Raw genomic sequence first — 19,905 nt, 5'->3', positions numbered from 1 at the left:
ATGCACGAGTTTAAAGGGATATTTCAGGATTTTTGACATAGGGCCTCATTTCCTAGTTTTCCAGAGTGTTGCTATTTTCTGGAGATATTTTTTTTTGTAATTCATGCAGTTCTTATGTTTGAAGAGTTACGTGGTGCTAGGCTAATGCAAGGCTAGCGCATTTCTATGGTATCAGCTAGCCTGCATTAAAAACAGTCTGACCCGCTCCACAGTGCACCTGAGGCAAATCACTTATAACGCCAGACTAACCATATAAATGTCTGTCGATAGAATAGTTTTAACCATTTTGCATTTAAAATACCTTGTATTTTAGCAGCATCAGCTTCGTGGTTGTATAAGCTAGGCAGCGGCGGAGTGATCTGCTAGAAAATAGTCCCTCAAAATGCGATCATTCATGTGATGCAAGGTCAGTTATATTTCAAAAATTATTCTTTCGACAGACATTTATATGGTTAGTCTGGCGTTATAAGTGATTTGCCTCAGGTGCACTGTGGAGCGGGTCAGACTGTTTTTAATGCAGGATAGCTGATACCATAGAAATGCGTTAGCCTAGCACAAGCCTAGAGCCACGAAACTCTTCAAATATAAGAACTGCATGAATTACAAAAAAAAATATCTCCAGAAATCAGCAACACTGAATAACTAGGAAATGAGGCCCTATGTGAAAAATCCTGAAATATCCCTTTAATACAGAACCTGCACTTACGCAAAAGACCTGAGGTGGCAGTAGTGAGTATAAAATCACCAACTTGCATCTAGTCCCTTTAAGACTCTAGATTAATATTGTTAATGTGTAGATCCCATTCCCTGGCAAACGCGCTTTAAACTGTTTCTTTCTACCCTTTTTGATAAATGATCGACATGAATGCAACCTATTCAAGTTTGGATGTTGTGCGTGGTTGGGGTTCAGTCTTTATGTCCTGCATTGACAAACTCTCACATGTGCAACAAATGATGGTCAAGGTCTTTTTTTAGCCTTGGCTACTTTGTTCATACCAAGCTTGATATATATACTGTTAATGTGTACATGTATCTTGGTACATGGGGGAGTTTCAGACATAAATGTGTGATTGTTTTCTGCTGCTGCAAGTTGTTGAATGACGTCTTCTCTGCCGTTTGGGAAAAGGTACATTTAACGAAACTGCTTAATGAAAGGCCCTATACCTGTTTTGTTTTTTAATTGCGACAATGACAGGGGAAGCCACCAAATTATACTGTTAGCTGTGGTTTAAACTCACTTCTAACTTTCCTAAAATGTTTGTAGTGTCCTAATTCTCCACAGGGAAAGGTTTATCGGCACATTTCACAATTTTAGGGTCACGCAAATGCTTGAAAACTCGCCTGCAAGTTGTTTTATAATTAGATGCGCAGTGTGTTTACAATACACTAAAGGAAGTCAAAACAAAAAATCAGGTATAGTGCCTTTTACGTATAAAATACAACTGCTCTGTGCACATCACTTTGGGTAATTGTGTAAATAGCTAAAACCGAAACCATATTTTATTGATATTACTCAAACACAACCATCTGGAACTGGCCATAAAAGCCTAGGAAAAAGTGTTTTGTTCTTTGTTGACCACTCAGTCGACTTTATTTTCATTTATGTTGGTTTAAGCGTTTTTGTAGTTGGCTTCAGTGATACCAGGTGCTACAGCGCAGAGGAAGCATCGACTGTGAATCTTTTTAAAATTTTTAGGGAAATAAATAATTTACTTTTTTATGCATCGTCGTGTGGTTTCTTGAAAGTAGATCTGTTAATCGTCTGTCTGCAGATTGCAAAGTGAGAAGCTGACTGGTTTGGTCACAGGAAAGCCCGTCTCATTGGTCAAAGGGATGGCACCAGGGATTCTGATTGGGTGCGGATCAGAAAAGGGAGGGACTTTACAAAAAAAATGACTTGCGTTAATTTAGGTCAAATGCAGGCCCAGACGGTAAATTATATATACAATCTAGGATCTTCAGGATTTTTGACATAGGGCCTCATTTCCTAGTTATCCAGAGTGTTGCTAATTTCTGGAGATATTTTTTTTGTAATTCATGCAGTTCTTATATTTGAAGAGTTTTGTGGCACTAGGCTAGTGCAAGGCTAGCGCATTCCTATGGTATCAGCTAGCCTGCATTAAAAACAGTCTGACCGGCTCCACAGAGCACCTGAGGCAAATCACTTATAACACCAGACTAACCATATAAATGTCTGTGTCGATGAGTGATTTTAACCATTTTGCATTTAAATACCTTATATTTGAGCAGCATCAGCTTCGTTGTTGTATAAGCTACGCGGCGGCGGAGTGATCTGAGTAATTTTTGGAATATAACTGACCTTGCATGAGAGACTATTTTCTATCAACACAGACATTTATATGGTTAGTCTGGTGTTATAAGTGATTTGCCTCAGGTGCTCTGTGGAGCGGGTCAGACTGTTTTTAATGCAGGCTAGCTGATACCATAGAAATGCGCTAGCCTTGCATTAGCCTAGCGCCACGAAACTCTTCAAACATAAGAACTGCATGAATTACAAAAAAAAAATCTCCAGAAATCAACAACACTCTGGATAACTAGGAAATGAGGCCCCATGTCAAAAATCCTGAAATATTCCTTTAAACTTACAGACTATCACTTTAAATTACACTTTTCATTGTGGGCTGTGCACCACTAATGCTTAAGTTTACAATCTTATGGTCATTTTTATAGCCTCTTCATAGATAAGATAGATACTTTATTGATCGATCACTGACAAATCCTGTTCAAACCCAAACACTTGCTGTTACAAAATAAGCAAAATATATTGAATGAGAAGTTTAGTCGAACCAAAATGCAGTGATGACCATTTCTGGTTTGTCTCGATATGAGCTCTGTTAAGTTTATTAACCTCTTAACCCCCAACTTAACCCAGTGCATTTTCTCCAGCCTGTAGTAACGTCTCATTTGAAAGCTAAGACCTACAACACTCATCTAAGTTTATCTTTTTCATCGCATTGTTGCCATGTCACTTTTTCCCCCTTTTTTAATCGTTTTTTTTGTTGCTACATTGACAGTTTTTTTAAAGAAGCCTTCAGATTTGAGTAAAGCCAAACTGGAGAATGTGCTCGGTTCGGGTGGGGGATAAGTATATAAGGAAATGCTTGTAAAATTCTTAGTAGTATAAAATAGTATAAAATGAGCTAAAAATATAATAGAAGAATATAATACTATGTGTGCAGCAGAACACTGTCCAAATGTAGTTTTTAGTCCATAATTGTTGCCATGTAGCCTGATTTTTTTTTGAGAAAGTGAAATGGGAAAAGTGAACAATGCAAAATACAAAAAAAGCATCTTGGACTTATTGGCAACAAATAATTTATTCATTTTAACAGTGTTATACAGGTGAATGTCACTGTGTCGATGTTACAGTATTAGTATCACAGAATAGTTTAAATATGCTGACAGGTAATTATGGTTTGAACAATCAGTCGGTCTTTTCGATGAGGATTATATAAAAATACATGGCCACAGTTCAGTCTAAACTCTTACTCTATAATAAACAGATGTTCTGCTAATACAAAACACGGTACGGATTATAACTGGGCTTGAGGTGAGACTCAATCAAAATGTCCATGAGTTAAGCTTATTCATAAACACTGTCCAGTTGAGGTTGAAACAGAACTTCATTTTTTATGTAAAATATAGACAAGCTCTTGCCCAGTACATTCAAACAGTCTCTATATTGAGGACATTCGATTGTTTTCGACTCATGACACCCTCAAATAGCTTTTCTATGTTCAGCTCATAGTAGAAATAGAGCAATGAACTGAGAGGAAAAAACTGAAGTAATTTGCCGATAATCAACAGCAGTTGGACCCTGCTCCACTCGGAGCTCAGTGTAAAATCTGCAAATCTGACCTTCACAGAAGGCAATAACATCCTTTACCCGTTTAACTGTGCACTTCTCCTAAAGATTACTGAAGTGGTCAATGGCACACTGGAGATTTTAGTAGAATGAGTCAAGTGGAGAAATGTAAAATTCTATTGAAAATACTAGCAATACATTTAGAGCAGTGGTTTCAGGCTTTTCAGTTATAATGTAAGACTTTGCAGAGAACCACTGATGTAGAGCAGACATTCACATTGCTCCTTCATCAATACAAATAATTAATATTAATAATTTACTCATTCAAAGAAATGTCATTATTCCACATCTTAAAATACATATAAACTGTAGCTGAAACTGTTTTAAAGAACATTTTAGCAAATACATACAAATTTCCTTTGAAAATCAATTATTTTTAATATTTTTTCTTAAATTTTTGAACCATGTCACCTTAAATGTACTTGCTTTATAGACACAAGCTTTGGGGGCCCCACTGCATTGCCCCGAACCCCACTTTGGGAACAGGAGATAAACTGCATTTCTGTTGAATAGTGTTTTGATTACAGGTGACAGTGAGTGATATTTTAGATACAAATTAAGAACTTGAAGAAACATCTACACTGCAGGAACTCCAGTATAAAACTGAAAACGTAAAATGCTGCAGTCGTCACAGGAAACTGAAAGATCATTCGTTTCCACGTGCTGCATCTTCAGCTTAAAAAGTGTTTTTGGTTTCCTCTTAAAACACATTCATGAAATACTGAGGCAGGAGGTCCACTGTTGTGAGGCCACTTGTCCAGGCTGAGGTTTCTGAATAGAATTGTGGGTATTAGGTTGAGCACAGACACTTCACGACGAAAATAGAAATCTAAAAACTGTCCGTACAACATCTTACCACCAAAAAACGCAAGCGAGAGGTCACCAGGAGCACTGCACTCGAGTAGATCAACGAGTCAGAAGGAACAAAGATGAGGCCAGTGTTCATTTTGACAACCTGAAATGTTTGTGTCAAGATTTAATCAAACAGATCTTTTTAGTTCAAGTATCTAAATCTACAATTAACTGGGTTAATTTTGCATTCATAGTATTGTCTTCAAACATATCTCATTAAGTTCCTCTGCTTTAAAGGGACTATACAGAGTTTAAAAATGTCAAAACTAAGTATTTCCCTCCCCCTACATGTTTCAACAATGTCCTAATGTGTAGAATGAGCCCAGACATATTTACCACAACTGCCTCTAAAATCCTGCAATGTCACTCAAAAAGGTGTTCATTTGGGTCCAAGTGCCGTCATGCACGAGCTTAATATAGAAGGTGCAGTTACATGCATGACCTGAGGTGGCAGTAGTGAGTATTAAATGGCTAACTTGCATCTAGCCCCTTTAAGGAGCGTCTCCCACATGAACAAAGCACAGACCTGTTCCTTATGAAGCTTTTTCAAACGGTCACTTTTCATTTTTACAGGTATCAAGACATTTTAGTAATGTGATTTCAACTGAACTGTTTTTGTTTATTTTACACTGATTTACCCTGAACAAACCATTTCTCTCTCAAAATAACAGCTGCAGCTTCTTTAAATGTTATTCACATGTTTTTGAAAAGGTAACATATCAGTCCCATCGCAATTTTTAGGAGAGTTCGAAGAAAAAGGTACTTGTCAGTGATCAGCTTTGAGATAGTATGAGATTTACAGTGTTGGGCAAGTTACTTTAAAATGGTAATATAATCTATATTTTTACAGCTTTAAAAATGTAATGTGTTTGTTTTACATATTACATTAGTGAGTTACACTACTTTAAGTTACTTTGAAATTGCAATATACAGGTGAAATTTGAATATCGTTAAAAAGTGCATTCATTTCTGAATCAAGACTCATTACATGCAAAGTGAGATATGTATAGCCTTTATTTGTTATCATTTTAATTATTAAACCCCACATTAAAAATCTCATAAAATTTGAATATTTTGAAACTGGACTGTAAGCCATAATCATCAAAATTATAACAAACAAAGGCTTGACATATCTCACTTTGCATGTAATCTATGTCATGTAGTCTATATCATATATTAGTTTCACAGTTAAAGGCGCAAGATGCAAGTTCACCATTTTATACTCACTACTGCCACCTCAGGTCATACGTGTAACTGCACCTTCTATATAGAGCTTGTGCATGACGGCAATTCGGAATTAACACCATTTTGAGTGACAGTGCAGGATTTTAGAGGCAGTTGTGGAGAATAGATCTGGGCTCATTCTACACCTTAGGACATTGTTGGAACATGTAGGGGGAGGAAAATACATAATTTTGACATTTTTAAACTCCATATAGTCATAAATCCCATCACTTTTAATTTAGTTTTAGTCTAATCTTACTCAGCAAAATGAAAATACTGACAAAGCATTTTAGTCGCCGAAATCAACACTGGCTGAGGCTCAAAAAGAAGCACCCGTTTCTGAATCGTTTTGGTTTATGTCACGCTGCTTTGATTGACCTCGCACTCGTCCTCCTCGCACAGGCCCCGCCCCATCGCCAAACCCGCGAACATCCCCGCGCCCTGCGACACCGCCCCGAGGAGCGCGGCGGCCGCCATGCCGTTGCTCACGCCGGCCCTGCCTTCGGACAGGAGCGCAGGAGGCGACGCCATCATCTCCGCCCCGTCGTCGCTGCCCCCGCGTCCCCTGGGCTCCCCCTCCGCCCCCTCCCCCCTCCTCTCGCAGTGGGCGCGGTGCCGCATGAAACTGTCCCGCCACATGAACTTCTTCCCGCAGCCCAAACAGTCGTACGGCTTGAGCCCCGTGTGCGTCTTCATGTGCTCGGTCAGGTGGTGCTTCATTTTGAACTTCTTGGCGCACACGGGGCAGTGGAAGGGGCGCAGGTCCAGGTGCATGTTGATGTGGCGGTCCCGCATGCTCTTGTGGGTGAAGGTCTTTCCGCAGTGGCACATGAACACTTTACCCGAAGCCCCGTTGCCGCTAACTCCCATCCCACCGTTGTCCGCTCCGTCTAAAGCGCCCTGAAGAGAGAGATGGGCCGCCCCGTGCTCCAGGTTGGGGTTTTTGAAGGCCGCCCCTGGCATCATGCCGCCTGATATCCCGAGCGGCGCCGCAGCCGTGTCCACAGTCAGGGCAGAGGCCTGGCTGTAGAGGAGGATCTGATTGCCCTGCATGTCCAGAGGGAACAGCTGGGCCCGAGCGGCGGCGGCTGACTGCACCTGACCCAGTAAAGCAGACACGGCGCGGTTCGAGCTCTGCATTTGACCCGCTGAGCTCTCGTGCAGCTGCTGCGCCAACGTCTGCTCCATCAAACTGCCTTCGAACTTGAGGTAGTCCTCGGGAGTCCCGCAGAAGTCCGCCTGGAGACAGGACAGATCTACGGTAAAATGTCTGGATAAAACATGTAGCCTGTGGATCCTAAAATGCTTAAATTCTTCAGTGCAAAGAGATCTCCAGTTTCAGGAGTTAAGTACATTTTGCATATTTTTTTAGAATGCATAGAATCTTTTGACAAATAAAAAATGTATTGAGAGTTTAAAAGTTGTAGGTCAGGGGTAGGCAACGTCAGGCCCGGGGGCCAAATCCGGCCCTCCACACAGAACCTCTTGTCCCAAAGATGATTCTGAGAAATATTTTTATGCAAATAGGAGATCAAATACCTTAAAGTAAATAGTGTTGGTTACTTGGTCATATACATATAATGTAAAACAATGATTTTCAACTTGTGGGTTGGGACCATTTTCTGTGGTCACGAGCCTAAATGAATGTCATTGGGCTGTTTTCTTTTTTTTGTCATAGACCATATATGACAATTTACAATTTTATTTGGGTCGCGGCTTGTCATCCTGGGGTAATAGTGGGTCCCGAAGCCGTACCACTTTAGAACCACTGATGTAAAACATTGGCATTTGCAAAACAAAAAGTTCTTTACTTTAGGATACAATGGTGAGGTTCGGCCCTTGGTGTTTTGGCAATGATTGAAATCGTCCCTCCACAACACAAGCTTGCCCACCCCAGCTTTAGGTTCAGTGGTTCTTACAAGTGGTACTTCAGGCTCATCTTTCCTATTTTAGTCCTTATTCATTATCATTAAAGATAACTGAATGTATACTTTAATAATGCATTTAAGTTAGGCATTGTCATAATTTAGACATGGTTTACAGTCAGTTCAGACGTAATTTAGAACAATTCAAGCCTATTTTAAACTCTTTTTAGACCTGGCTCAGTCCAGATTTGATCTTCATCCAGGCCTGGTGGTAGTTGGAAGTCAAATACTTTATGAAGGTGGCACTTGCAGTGAAAGGTTGTGATAATGATAGAGTAAAATTCTTTCTAAGAAGTTTAAAGGCAGACTGTGTAACATTTTGGACTATGCTGTTACCAAAGATACAAAACATGCTCCTAATAACCAGCTCGAAAAAAGCTATTTCTGCAGTGGGTAATCAAACAACAGATTTGGATGAGGACCGAACCCTTAAATCTCGGCTGCCTTTAATCGACATCTCTATGGAGACGAGCTGCAGATGTCCCGCTCCCTGTAAAGTTCATGGGATAATTTAATTATACTTCTTACTCAAGAAAAAGAAGTCCATGCCCAGATTTTGCTCCACAGTTAAGCGACTTCATTCAGGCGGTCCTCACTCTCAAAGCAGCGTGAATATTCACTACAAACTACACCTGACTGCCACCAAATTTAAAGCTTGGGAATTAAATGAGTACAGCCCTAGTCCTTACGCAGCCCTTTCAGCATTTTAAATGGTCACATAAAGACAGGACTCACCGGTGACTCCATCTCAGGTTCACTCCTGTTGCTGAGCTCCGACAGGCTCCGAACGTTGGAAATGTTAAAATCGTTTCTTTCTCTGGACAGTTCGGCCTCACGCTCGTCATCGTCCTCTTCGTCGTCTCCCGCTTCTTCTCCCGACACCACGATGAGGTCGTCGTCGTCCGTGCGTTCAGTTTTCACCACGACCCACTGTTTTCGAGGCATGATGCTGGGCTGAGAGAAGGTGGGACGCTTCTGTGACGCCAAGGCCTGCTCCTCTCCGTCCTGTAGTGACGAGCAACGGCATAAGTTCATGGGAATCACGGGGAAACTCATGAGAGAATAAGCAACTCATGGGGTATGATGGAATATCTTCACGAATTATACATGGAGGATTTTTATTTTACATACAGCATCATCTACACATCATCTACATAAATTACAACATGCACAAATGTGTTTATAAAATATAGTTTTTGCCATTTTATTATTGTTCTTAGTCAAAATCATCCTAAAGTCAAGGCACGCCGCTTCCTCAGAGCTGTGTTTATGACTGAAGTGGTGCCACACGGCTGTTTTACTTTCTGATTTTAATTGTCCTGGATTAGAATCTAGGCTCATTTTAAACATCTGTGCACCGTCGTGTTCAGTCACAAACAGCTCTGGGGAAGTGACTCTGTTAGTCATGAAAGGTCTGCTTTTTTCGAGTCATGAAGATGCAGTTGTCTTGATTTCTTTTATGGCTCTCGATTTTTTTGCACTGAGAAATAAAAAGTAATTTCAATTCACTGCATGTGTGAATTAACAATAAAGGTAACTGTATCAAACTTTCTCAAAACAATGCTGCCAAAATGATCAAATATACAGACTATTTTGAAAATAAAATCAAAGCAACATTCCCATTCTGTAATTTCACCATATAATATATAATTTTAATATATATTAACTAAAGGTTTTTAATCCTTAACCTCTTAAAGGAACAGGCCACCATTTTTCCATACTGAGATATGTTCTTACTTGAGCTTAGACGAGTTGATACGTACCTGTCTGGTCTTGTGTGTGCGCTCAGTCATGCAAAACGACCAAAGATGTTGTTAGCATTTAGCCTCTCCCAGTATATTCCTATAGCTCCAAACGGGGTGAAGTTGGAAGCGACCAAGCTCTTCCACGGGCACAAAGACCAGACAGGTACGTATCAACTCGTCGAACCTCAGGTAAGAACATATCTCAGTATGGAAAAACAGTGGCCTGTTCCTTTAACTGAAAGCATTTGCTCCAGTTCGGCTTTACCCAAACCTAAAAGCAGCGTTGTTGTCGCGTTTTCATAGGTTTTTGGACGTGGTTTCGTTGTTCTTATTGTTGTGTATTTTTATTTTTTGTTGTTGTGTTTTTGTAGTTTGACATATTTTTTGTTGTGTTTTTATTGTGTTTTTGTAATTTTTTTCACTGGGTTTTTTGTTGTATTTTTGTTGCCTTTTCATTGTTTTTTTTCCGTTGTTTTATCCTTGCAATTTCGACCCATTTTTGTTACATTTTCAGTCTTGTCTTCATTGCTATTATGACGCTTTTCTCTAGAAGCTTTTAGACTTGGGTAAAGCCAAACTGAAGAAAACATGCTCACTTCAGGTGGGGGTTAAGAAGTTGACTCAAAATCAACAAAGAAGTGGGGTCCGGGGCCTCAGAGACACTACAATGCTTGCCTGCAAAACAGGTACCACTGAAGAAAAATGTAAACGTATTTGTCAGATTTTACCATTAAGTTAATAGCCCACTGTCAGAATTGTTCTTTGGCTGTAAAACAATTAAAATCTTTGGAACACCATGACATCCCGGGCTTATGAAATGGATGGTTGTAGGTAAACCAAGCGCAGTGACTCATATTTACCTGATATGACGACACGCCAAAGCTGTCGCTGACCCCCACTTCCTGCTCGGACATGGAGCCTGTTTTCTTCCTCCGGGCGCTGCCACCGACTCGCGCTCTTTTCCTCTGGAGATACATCATCTCCTCTTCCTCCTCCTCCTCTTCATCCTCCTCTTCGATGAGAAAGGCCTCCTCCCCTCCGGACGGGGCGCAGTAGCTGGGCGTGTTGCTGGACCCCGCCCCATCACCCAAAGCGCTTGTTGCCGCTGCGTTGCCCCCAAAGCCGCTGCCGTCCCTGGGGCTGAAGTAGTTAGTGCTGCTGGGCGACTGGCTCTCGCTCACGGGCGGATGGATTGACTGAGGCGCCCGCTGCGTGTCCATGGACCCTAATGCTCCCTGGGCAAAACTGGCACTATCTCTACTACCTTCATTAGCCGCCCCGCTGTTCCCGTTACTACTGCTACAACCGGGATTAGCCAACGCGCCTCCATCTTTGGCACCATCTTCATTTGGGACCCTGCCTCCTCTCGAGCCCCCTCCTGTTCCCGAAGCCCGCCCCTCCTTCAGTAGCTCAGTGCATTTGTCCACGATGTGCCACATCTGCAGGACGCTGCCCACGGTGAGGTAGTTCACGATGTCGTCGCGGAGCATGCGCAGCTGTCCCGTGTACGCGCAGCTCAGGACGCTCTCGAAGGCCAGAGGGTCCATCACGGCCGGGATGGTGACTGTGGACATGTTCTTCAGAAGTACCTGGAGGTCAGACACAGTTCATCTGAGAATTATAAAGGTATAAAGGGTGGAGTGTCTAGTCCAGGGGTGTCCAAACTTTTTTCACTGAGGGCCACATACAGAAAATTATACAAACAACTGGGCAGAATCAGAACATGGAGGAACAGAGAAAGGTTCCATTGAGAATCAAACCCAAGACCAGCGCCTGCTCTGACTGAGGGATTTATCTTGGAAAGCAGTGCAAATACGTACCCTCATTATTCAAATACATTGTGATGCCACTGAAACGGTTTGCAATGTATCCTTTTGCAGCCTCATGGTGTGTGATGAACACAAGGGACTGGATACTCGATAGTCAAGCGAAAGGAATTAGACTACGGTGCACGTTTAAGATTGATGTCCTAAATAAGGACCATTGGTCGAATCTGGACTCCAGCGTCCATTGCATTGGAGTGGAAATGAAAGAATTTAAATAAAGACATATGGAGCAAAATCGATGTATCAGTTTTATTGTTATTACACCAAACTGTTTATAAATGTGCTATAATTGTGATTAAGGGCATGTGCACCCACCTGGTCATGAAAATAGGGCGAGGAGGCGGCCAACACGCAGCGGTGGGCCTTGAAGACGTGGTCCTGAACATGGATGGAGAGATCACAGAGCTGCCCCTGCTGCCTCTGACGGTTCAGACAGTCCAGCACCGAGGTCTGCACCGCGGGGAAGCTCACCTGCACCGCGGACCCAGGGGCGCGGCTCGGAGCGCAACTGCTGCCCACCTCCATCAGCAGAGCTTACACTGCACAGGAAAGAGATCAGGGATGACATTCTGGGTGATGAGACTCCAATCATAATCTGTATGACCAGCTTGACGGTTTGCACAAAGCAGAGTTAGCATTTAGACCAATGTAGGGAGGCGCAGTCCCTTTTCACTCCAGCTGCTACAGTATAAATGATCAGGTTCAATATGTGGGTGTTACATGTTGATAGTTCTCTCAATAATCAGCAGGGGAAACAACACTCTTGCCCCCATCTGAGTGTATGACATCACAATCTGTAATCTATCTGTGTGGCCTGGCACAGGATAATGGATATTGTCACCAATATGAATTATTAGCTTAAACATTTGTAGGTTTTCTTTCAGATAGTATCAATGAGAAATATATCAAATAATCAACCAAATCATCAAGACTAGCTCTCATCCCCATCTAGAAACGAACACTCAATGGCTGCCTGTTAACAAAAACAATAGTAACAATAGGCTGTTTAAATGAGGAAGACTACCCAAGATAATTAATTATTCATTTCCGACAGCTCACCTTCATATTGGATTGTTTTGTTGCTTTGCGGTGTTTTCTGGTTGGCTACACATTTGACATGACCATATGTAAAGCGTAGTTTAGTATCAGATTATTATTGTAAATACACACTGGTTACCAATTACACACACTGCACGGATTTTCCATACATCTACGGACTACACAAGACATTTCTTCTTGCTCGCAGCATCAGCTTGTTTGCTTTTTTGTTGACATTTTTTACAGTAGCCAAAAACGTGTTTACTTTATTTCCAAACCTTGAAAGCAACACGTACAAACCCAAGTTTCAGCTTCTATCCAAACAGCTAAATGACAACAGTAAATAGTTGCATGTCAGGCCTAAAAAACTAGTTTGTCTTCCTGCCAACACGATGATGCTTGAAGATTATCCTCCAAGATGCTGCTTTTGGCTGCCAGACGCTCGGACGCTGCGATGAACGCTACAGATGTGCAGTTAGCATGCTAGCTAGTTAGCTCCGAGACGGCTTTCTAAAAATACAGACTGATGTCGACACTGCTTACGTTTTTAATAGACACCACGGACGTCGGAGAGGATGAGCATCTCGGGACCAGGGGCAGACAGTCCTGACAGCCGACACGGGAGCGTAAATCTGAGCTTCATTTTGCTTCAGTCTTTCAGTCACATCCTGCAGACAGACGCGTCCCCTTTAACGAGGCTCCAGACAGAGCCAGACTTTGGCCGACACAAACGCACCAATTATATTGAAGTGAAGACGCGTGACATTTGCGCTTATTTGTGCAAGCAGACAAAACAGAATATGCCAATTTTATGATTTTATTAAAAGCCACAATGTACAAAAGTTAAAAGACATACAATTCTGCCTTCATAACGAGTGAAACGACAAATACAAGTCTATACAAAGCAATAACAATAGCACAGATTATACAGAAGTGTAAGACTGGTTCAGTGCGAGTCTAAATGAAGAGCACCTTAAAACCGCACCACAAATACAAAACAAAAAGATTGTACATATCAATAAATGACTCACAATGGCAGTTGAATGTGAGAATTTACAGAACTGTACAGCTTTGGTACAGTGTGCGCTTATGTGCACCTTACACCTGCAGTCAACTTTGAAACGACTTCCATCTACTTGCGGTTTGCACTGGCCGTCCCGATGACACAATCATTGACCTGTAAACACACAGATGCCACAATATTGAAAGAAGCAGGCAACATGTCACCCGTTAAATATTACTGTAAGACTATAAGCATTTATTATATTAATGCCTCTCTTTAGACTTGGGAGTGGGACGGCACAAGCTCATCCACAAATATTTTCACATTGCTTTGACAAGGTAGCCAAACATGGGGATTCAACTTTTCCAAATGCTTTATTTTGATGACCCACATCAAAAATAGCATTGGCAGTGTGTAGCAGATTATATTTTGAGTAAGTTGCTCTTGTGATGAAGCAATGTTCTTGTAACGTAGGTCTGTTCCTTAGTGTAGCCACTGACCTTGCTGGCAAACCTCAAGGAGTTCAGTGTTTCTCCAAAACTGTCCGGCTCGGGCGCAATGTTCACAAACATCAAGCTGCAACAAGCAAGAACAAACGATTTTAAGTTTTTTGTGCTATACATTTTAAGTCATTATTAAAAAAATAAAATGTTGCTCACGTTTTGCTGTTTCCCCCGAGGCAATTCTGCAGCAGGTACGTCAGTTTGGAATTACGATAAGGAACAAAGCTTTCCTGAAGACAAACACAAAATCATCCGCTGTTTCAAATAAATTGAGCAAAATGGATGTCGAGCCATCTAGGGGTAAAAAAATCGCACCTTGTTGGCCAGGGCTGCGATGACGATCCCCAGGTTAGAGAGCGAGCCGTTGATGGCAGTCATTTCTTTAAATCTTTCGCCCTGAGACTGACTCTTTAACAGCCGCTCGCTCCCTGCCAAATCAACTAGGCACAGAGAAGCTACAAGGCACAAATGACACTTTTCAGTAACAATGAAAAAGGGCATTGTAAAAAAGTCATACTTAGGATTATACTTACACTTGCATTTCGCGTCTCTGCCCACATTTACACCTTCGATGTCCAACTTAAAAACCGAGTGGGATCGAGAAGAGCGGTCGTTCTGGGCGGTCTGAGCAGTGGAGCGATTGTTGTTGGCCAAAGCAATCAATCCGAGCACCTGGAGGGCAAAAGACAAGCAGAGAAATAAGTGTCGTTGCCTACAGACGTGCCTAATCCATTTCCGCTTAGGAGGGAACACAAACCTGATCTTCGCAGGACACCTTTTGATAGGTGAGGTTAGTCACGGTCAGATCATTGTTGTTGGATTTGCGGATCTCATGCTCAGGGCGTTTGTCTGCCTTTCCTTTGTACAGAAGGTCACGGAGGGTGTCATTGTAGATCTCAACAAAACTTGCTGTAAAAGTGAACTGGGAAATGGCAACAAAAGAAACTATGTCAACCTTTTATAAGAATAACAATGTAATATTTAAAACCAAATCTTTACCAACCTCCCAGCCTTGAGAAGCAAGTTTGTCGGATGCTTTAAAAATCTGCTGGACCGCTCTGGGAATGACGCCTCTTGCCTCGTCATACTCCTCTCCTTCCATGGTGTACGTTTTGCCGCTTCCTGTCTGCCCGTAGGCGAAGCAGCACACATTGTAGCCGTCCAAAGCAGACTGGACCAGGAGGGAAATCTCCTCAAACACCTAAAGAAATGATACACGTAATTAAATCTCTGAACACAAAATGTACACGTTTAATCACAGAAAAAGCAACCAGGTGTGAACATTATGCTTACCTCCTGCTGTGACGTCCGAGGTCCAAACACACGGTCAAAGCTGAAGGTATAGTTCCTTTGAGTATCAGTGCCTTTCCCTGTGTGAGACTGTTGTGCAGAATGTCACGATTAGGTAACAGACTTCATGAGTTATTCAATTCAATTTCATGAGACTAAAGTGTAAAATATTGTCCTTGCCTCTTCCGTTTTGGCCAAACTTATGGAGGTTTTGTCATCAGCTGAGAGATTAATGTGCTTGCTCAGGCCTCCATCACAGAGAGGGCGCACTCGGCAGAACACGCGAATGTTACCCTGAGGACAGAGTTTTTAAACAAATGACAATCCATCTCTTTCAGCTTATTCAAGAATAGGACAAAATGGCACAATGTAAATTTTTTGATTTCGCTTATTACTTTATGTGCATACACTTAAATTTAATAATAGAGCTTGCCTTCAGTTCCTGGATGGAATTGTGCAGCTTGCGTCTCTCCATTTCTCCAGCATAGAGCTCGTCCTTTTGCTGGGACACAATTTGCTTCAAGGACTGAACTTCCTCCTTGCTCTCTCCGAGTGTCTGCCGCAGTTGAGCCATGGTCGACTCTTGAGCGGAGATGGTCACCTTTTTTAACAAAAAAATAGAAAATCATGACTTATCAATTAAATGCACATAACCCCCAAAATGTCAATACAATATACTGAACCTTCATAGTTTGTAGCTCAGCCTCATTGTTGCTGTTAAGGGTCTCCAAAGATTTATGTCTGGCCTTCAAGTCGTTGAACTGCTGCTGAAGGAGGTCCTTTTCAGCAGATACTTGAGCCAGTTCTTCCTTGACACCGGACAGAATCTCCAGCTGGCTTTCATACTCGCTGAAATGCACCAACAATAAAAATGAACCACACTTGTGTTTTTAGAAATGTCTCCTTTTATGTTGTTCGACACTGCACCTGTTTTTGTTGCGCAGTCTCTCCAGTTCCATCTTCATATTGCTTGTTCTCAGTTGATTCTGGGCCATGGAGTCCTTGAGCACCTCATTCTCCTGGTTCACTGACTTGTATTTGGTCTGATAGTTCTGGATCTTCTCCTCCATGTCGCAAACCTTCCCCTTGAGATCCCATGGAGGCCTTCGGGAGCCCGCACCTTCAAACAGGTCCACACTTACGGTAAAGGTGCTTTATTTGTCATTATACTTCAGCTGTACAACAAATTTCGTCCTCTGCAATTGACCCATGCCTTAACGCCACTGGAGGACCCGTAGGGAGCAGCGGGTGCCATAAAACAAATGTGAAGTAGACACAATACTCACCAACTTTAGCTGCAGTTGGAGCTTTAGCATTACTAGCCACTTTTGCAGCTGCGGCCTTTACAGGAGGCTTTACAACACCTACCAGAAGAATAACATTTGCATATTTGAATACAAAAGTTATCGATTGTGCTCAACGAAGTGAGTGTTGATGTGCAATATAGATAAAAGCTGGTAAATGTGGGTAAATATGATGAGGACAACACTTTGTTACCTCTAGATGGTCCACTGGCCACAGTTGCTGCCCTACTACGTGCGATTGGCCTTGCTGTGTCAGAGAATAGAGAATTCACTTATTAGGATTTGAAAGAAAAAAACAAACATTGGAGTTCAGTAAAGAGAGACTTAAGACACTCACAAACAGCTGGTTTTGATGGTGCAGCTGGCCTTGCACCCATAATGACAGTGGCTGCTGCCTGGGGTTTGGCCGAATCTGCATTGTGACGAATCCTTTTCTGTGAGACAAAACAAACATTATCGAGCATATATTTGTCATGCACATTCCAACAGAAAGTACTCTCAAACCAAATAGGTGCAAGTGTGTTGTGGATCTTTACCTGAAGTGGCGCAAGATCCTGGAGGTTCTCGGAACTGTTGCCACTGCTCACAAGAACCCGCTTTTGTGACATTACTGGCAAACGGGACATGTCCTGTGAATCGACAAATACTGATCACATGCATGAAACATACATGTATTATGCGATTTAGGTGGATTTAAGATCTCCAGTTTTCGTGAGTGTCATCTTTATCTTTAACTGCATATACCTACATGTTTCCAGACTGTGTTCAACATGTTAAAACAAAAAGAAAACGCAATTTGCATCCAAAATGTGAGTAATCAAGTCGAGCGCAGGGCTGGAAACTGAGCTACCACCGTTTGGAGATTCCTGCATGTTGTGATTTACTAACCTAAATAGCCACAATAAATCAACCTTGTTCCAATTTTTTTTGACGAATTATCCGATCTAAACAAATGTCAATAGCGTAAAGTTAGTTTAACCATAGCGACCACAGCCTATGTTTCAAACAACAGTCAATAAACGCTGTTCTTTGTATGAATAAATACTAAGGCGTTGTATATTGTATCTTACGTTGCTTATAACAAAAGTACTTCTCTTTCTAATCGAGAAACATTAATTTGAGAAAGTAAATAACACGTAATAAAGCTAAATATTTACCTTTTATTCCGATGCACTATGCGCTCTGTGGCTACGGGCGGGTTCGCTGCTGTTCTCAGCCGTTTGAATTTGAAACACAACGATCGACCGGGGGTTCTCCGGATACTGGCGCTGATTGGCTAAACCATAGATGAACCCACCCCGGAACACGGCTGTGATTGGCCAAAATTGACCAGACTCTGCCTACGTCTGATTACGCAGTACGAACCCTTTTTGGACATACCGCCACCTTCGGGAAACACTTTGTTAACCTCTTATCCCCCGCCTTAACCGAGGATACTTTCTCCAGTTTGGCTTTACCCAAATCCAAAAGCGTCTGGAAGTAAGCGTTAAAATAACAAGGATGAAAATGTGACAAAAATGTGACCAAAAACGTGACAAAAAAAGTGATGAGAAACAAAAAAGTGACAAAAAAAAAAAAGCCACAAGTGTGCCAGAATAAATAAAAAAATAGAAACAAAACAAAAAAAATGACAACGTGACAAGACAAAACATAGGATCAGTTTTGTAGGTCTAAGCTTTCAATTGAGCTGTTGCTCTCCAGTCAAGAAGTTTTAGGTTTGGGTAAAGCCGATCTGGAAAAGATATGCTGTTCGGCTTCTACAACAAACAGTGCTTCATTATTAACATGCTTATCATTTTGCAACAATTTATTTACAGAATCCAAAGCCATAAAAACACCTATCCGTTTGGAAAAAAAAAATGTAATTGAATTGTAAATCTGAATCTTATCAACCTGGCCTCCCCTTCCGTTCCCGTCTCTCTCTCTCTACCTCTTTTTTACTTGTGTTTTTTGCAATGGTACATACATATATGACCATTTGTAACCAAGTAAATGTAAAAAAAAAGTTGTATGTTCTTTTTCTTCTTAAATTAAAAAAGAGAAGAAAACAAAAAATTATGGAAACAAAAAACAACTTATAGCAGCTCTTTTTGATCACACTAATGTACAATGTAGATAGGCTATCTCAGTTCTAAACTTTCAAGGGTCGTGGTGTCATGATCGCGGGGGGGCCGTGGAGGCAGAGACATAATTATCTGGTTTACTTTCTTGTTGATATTATACATATGACACATTAGATACAAGTGTTAGCTTTTACCAAGTTTCCACTAGTTTAATTTTTTTTTTTCAGTGAAGCAGCCATTTTAATGAAGAAATGTTGGGCAGAAAAGTTATTTGAACTATTAAGATGCAGACAGGAAGTGACAAAAATAAAGGGAAAGTTCCATAGCAGTTTGACTAATTTCCCATTGTCATAACATGGTCGGTTGTCCTCCATCTATGTCACATCCCGTCAGTGTGAAAATAAGGAAGTGAAACTAAAAAACTAAAGACAGCTGGGTACAATCTTTAGCAAAAAATGTGTCTAATATGTCACATGCACCTTAACATAAAAAACTTTCCATCTGAAGTTTGCAACTAAAACTATGATTAATGCTTACCAGACATTAGCGTATCCCATCAAACTAAGTCATAATTAGAACAACATATTAAAAAAACCTTGTCTAATGCATGTTGCTCATTACGCTAAAATCTAATCAATGTACATGTCTTACGCAACAAGTTTCTATAAAACATCCTGCAATGTAAAAAAACAGAATTGCATGATTGAGATGGCCCCAACTCCCCTGAATCCCGTCGGTTTGGGAGGTTTGACCTGCAAAATGTTGAAAGCCATTTACAGTGACATTGTCTAACAGTACATATGTCATAAATGTGTTAAAATAAAAAGAGAATCCTTGAACTTTTGAAATTGTTTTGCAACTTTATTCTTCTTCAGGGAAGAAACAGTCCTTTGAAATGAGCTGTTGATGTAACTGTGCATATGCAAGAGTGTAGTATAAGAGGGCAGCAATTAAAGAATATTATATTAACATTAAGAAGAGTATTCAATCTGTTATTTTCTCATAAAAAGACATCGACATACAAAGAGCAGGTATACATGAAGAGAGCCTGTTGCACTGGCTACTTGGAACATTTTAAATATAGATTAGAATAGCTTGTGCACAGACACAGCAGTGCCCCAGGTCAACGTTACCCAAATCACCTCGATATTATTGAATAAGAGTCATTTCGGGTTTTCTATTTAGTTAACAATAAAGTATGTTTTTGATAAATATTCCAATTAATCCTGAATAAAAGTTAGTGACA

The 19,905-nt window shown here is 41.2% G+C and overlaps 2 protein-coding genes across 2 annotated transcripts; both read right to left on the bottom strand.

Annotated features, from left to right (window-relative positions):
- Positions 1-6,316: 6,316 nt before the first annotated feature.
- Positions 6,317-13,217, bottom strand: zbtb22b (zinc finger and BTB domain containing 22b; the record flags this gene model as incomplete). The annotated part of the gene is made up of 5 exons (XM_079570330.1): positions 13,040-13,217; positions 11,774-11,997; positions 10,493-11,221; positions 8,623-8,892; positions 6,317-7,201 (listed from the first exon to the last, which is right to left on the bottom strand). Exons 2-5 carry the CDS (start codon positions 11,981-11,983, stop codon positions 6,317-6,319), a joined length of 2,094 nt encoding a protein of 697 aa, XP_079426456.1. The 5' UTR covers positions 11,984-11,997; positions 13,040-13,217.
- Positions 13,218-13,628: 411 nt separating this feature from the next.
- Positions 13,629-17,805, bottom strand: kifc1 (kinesin family member C1; the record flags this gene model as incomplete). The annotated part of the gene is made up of 17 exons (XM_079571456.1): positions 17,754-17,805; positions 17,133-17,225; positions 16,934-17,030; positions 16,790-16,843; positions 16,579-16,656; positions 16,220-16,412; positions 15,976-16,141; positions 15,726-15,893; positions 15,473-15,586; positions 15,296-15,382; positions 15,006-15,203; positions 14,760-14,924; positions 14,536-14,674; positions 14,318-14,457; positions 14,159-14,232; positions 14,000-14,075; positions 13,629-13,673 (listed from the first exon to the last, which is right to left on the bottom strand). The coding sequence occupies exons 2-17, from the start codon at positions 17,220-17,222 to the stop codon at positions 13,629-13,631; spliced, it is 1,884 nt and encodes a 627-aa protein (XP_079427582.1). The 5' UTR covers positions 17,223-17,225; positions 17,754-17,805.
- Between the last annotated feature and the right edge of the window lie 2,100 nt (positions 17,806-19,905).

Source organism: Gobius niger (assembly GCF_951799975.1).
Source record: "Gobius niger genome assembly, chromosome: 14".
NCBI lineage: Eukaryota > Metazoa > Chordata > Actinopteri > Gobiiformes > Gobiidae > Gobius > Gobius niger.
The sequence above is the reverse complement of the archived record's forward strand: the minus strand, read 5'-3'. Positions and strand labels throughout refer to the sequence as shown.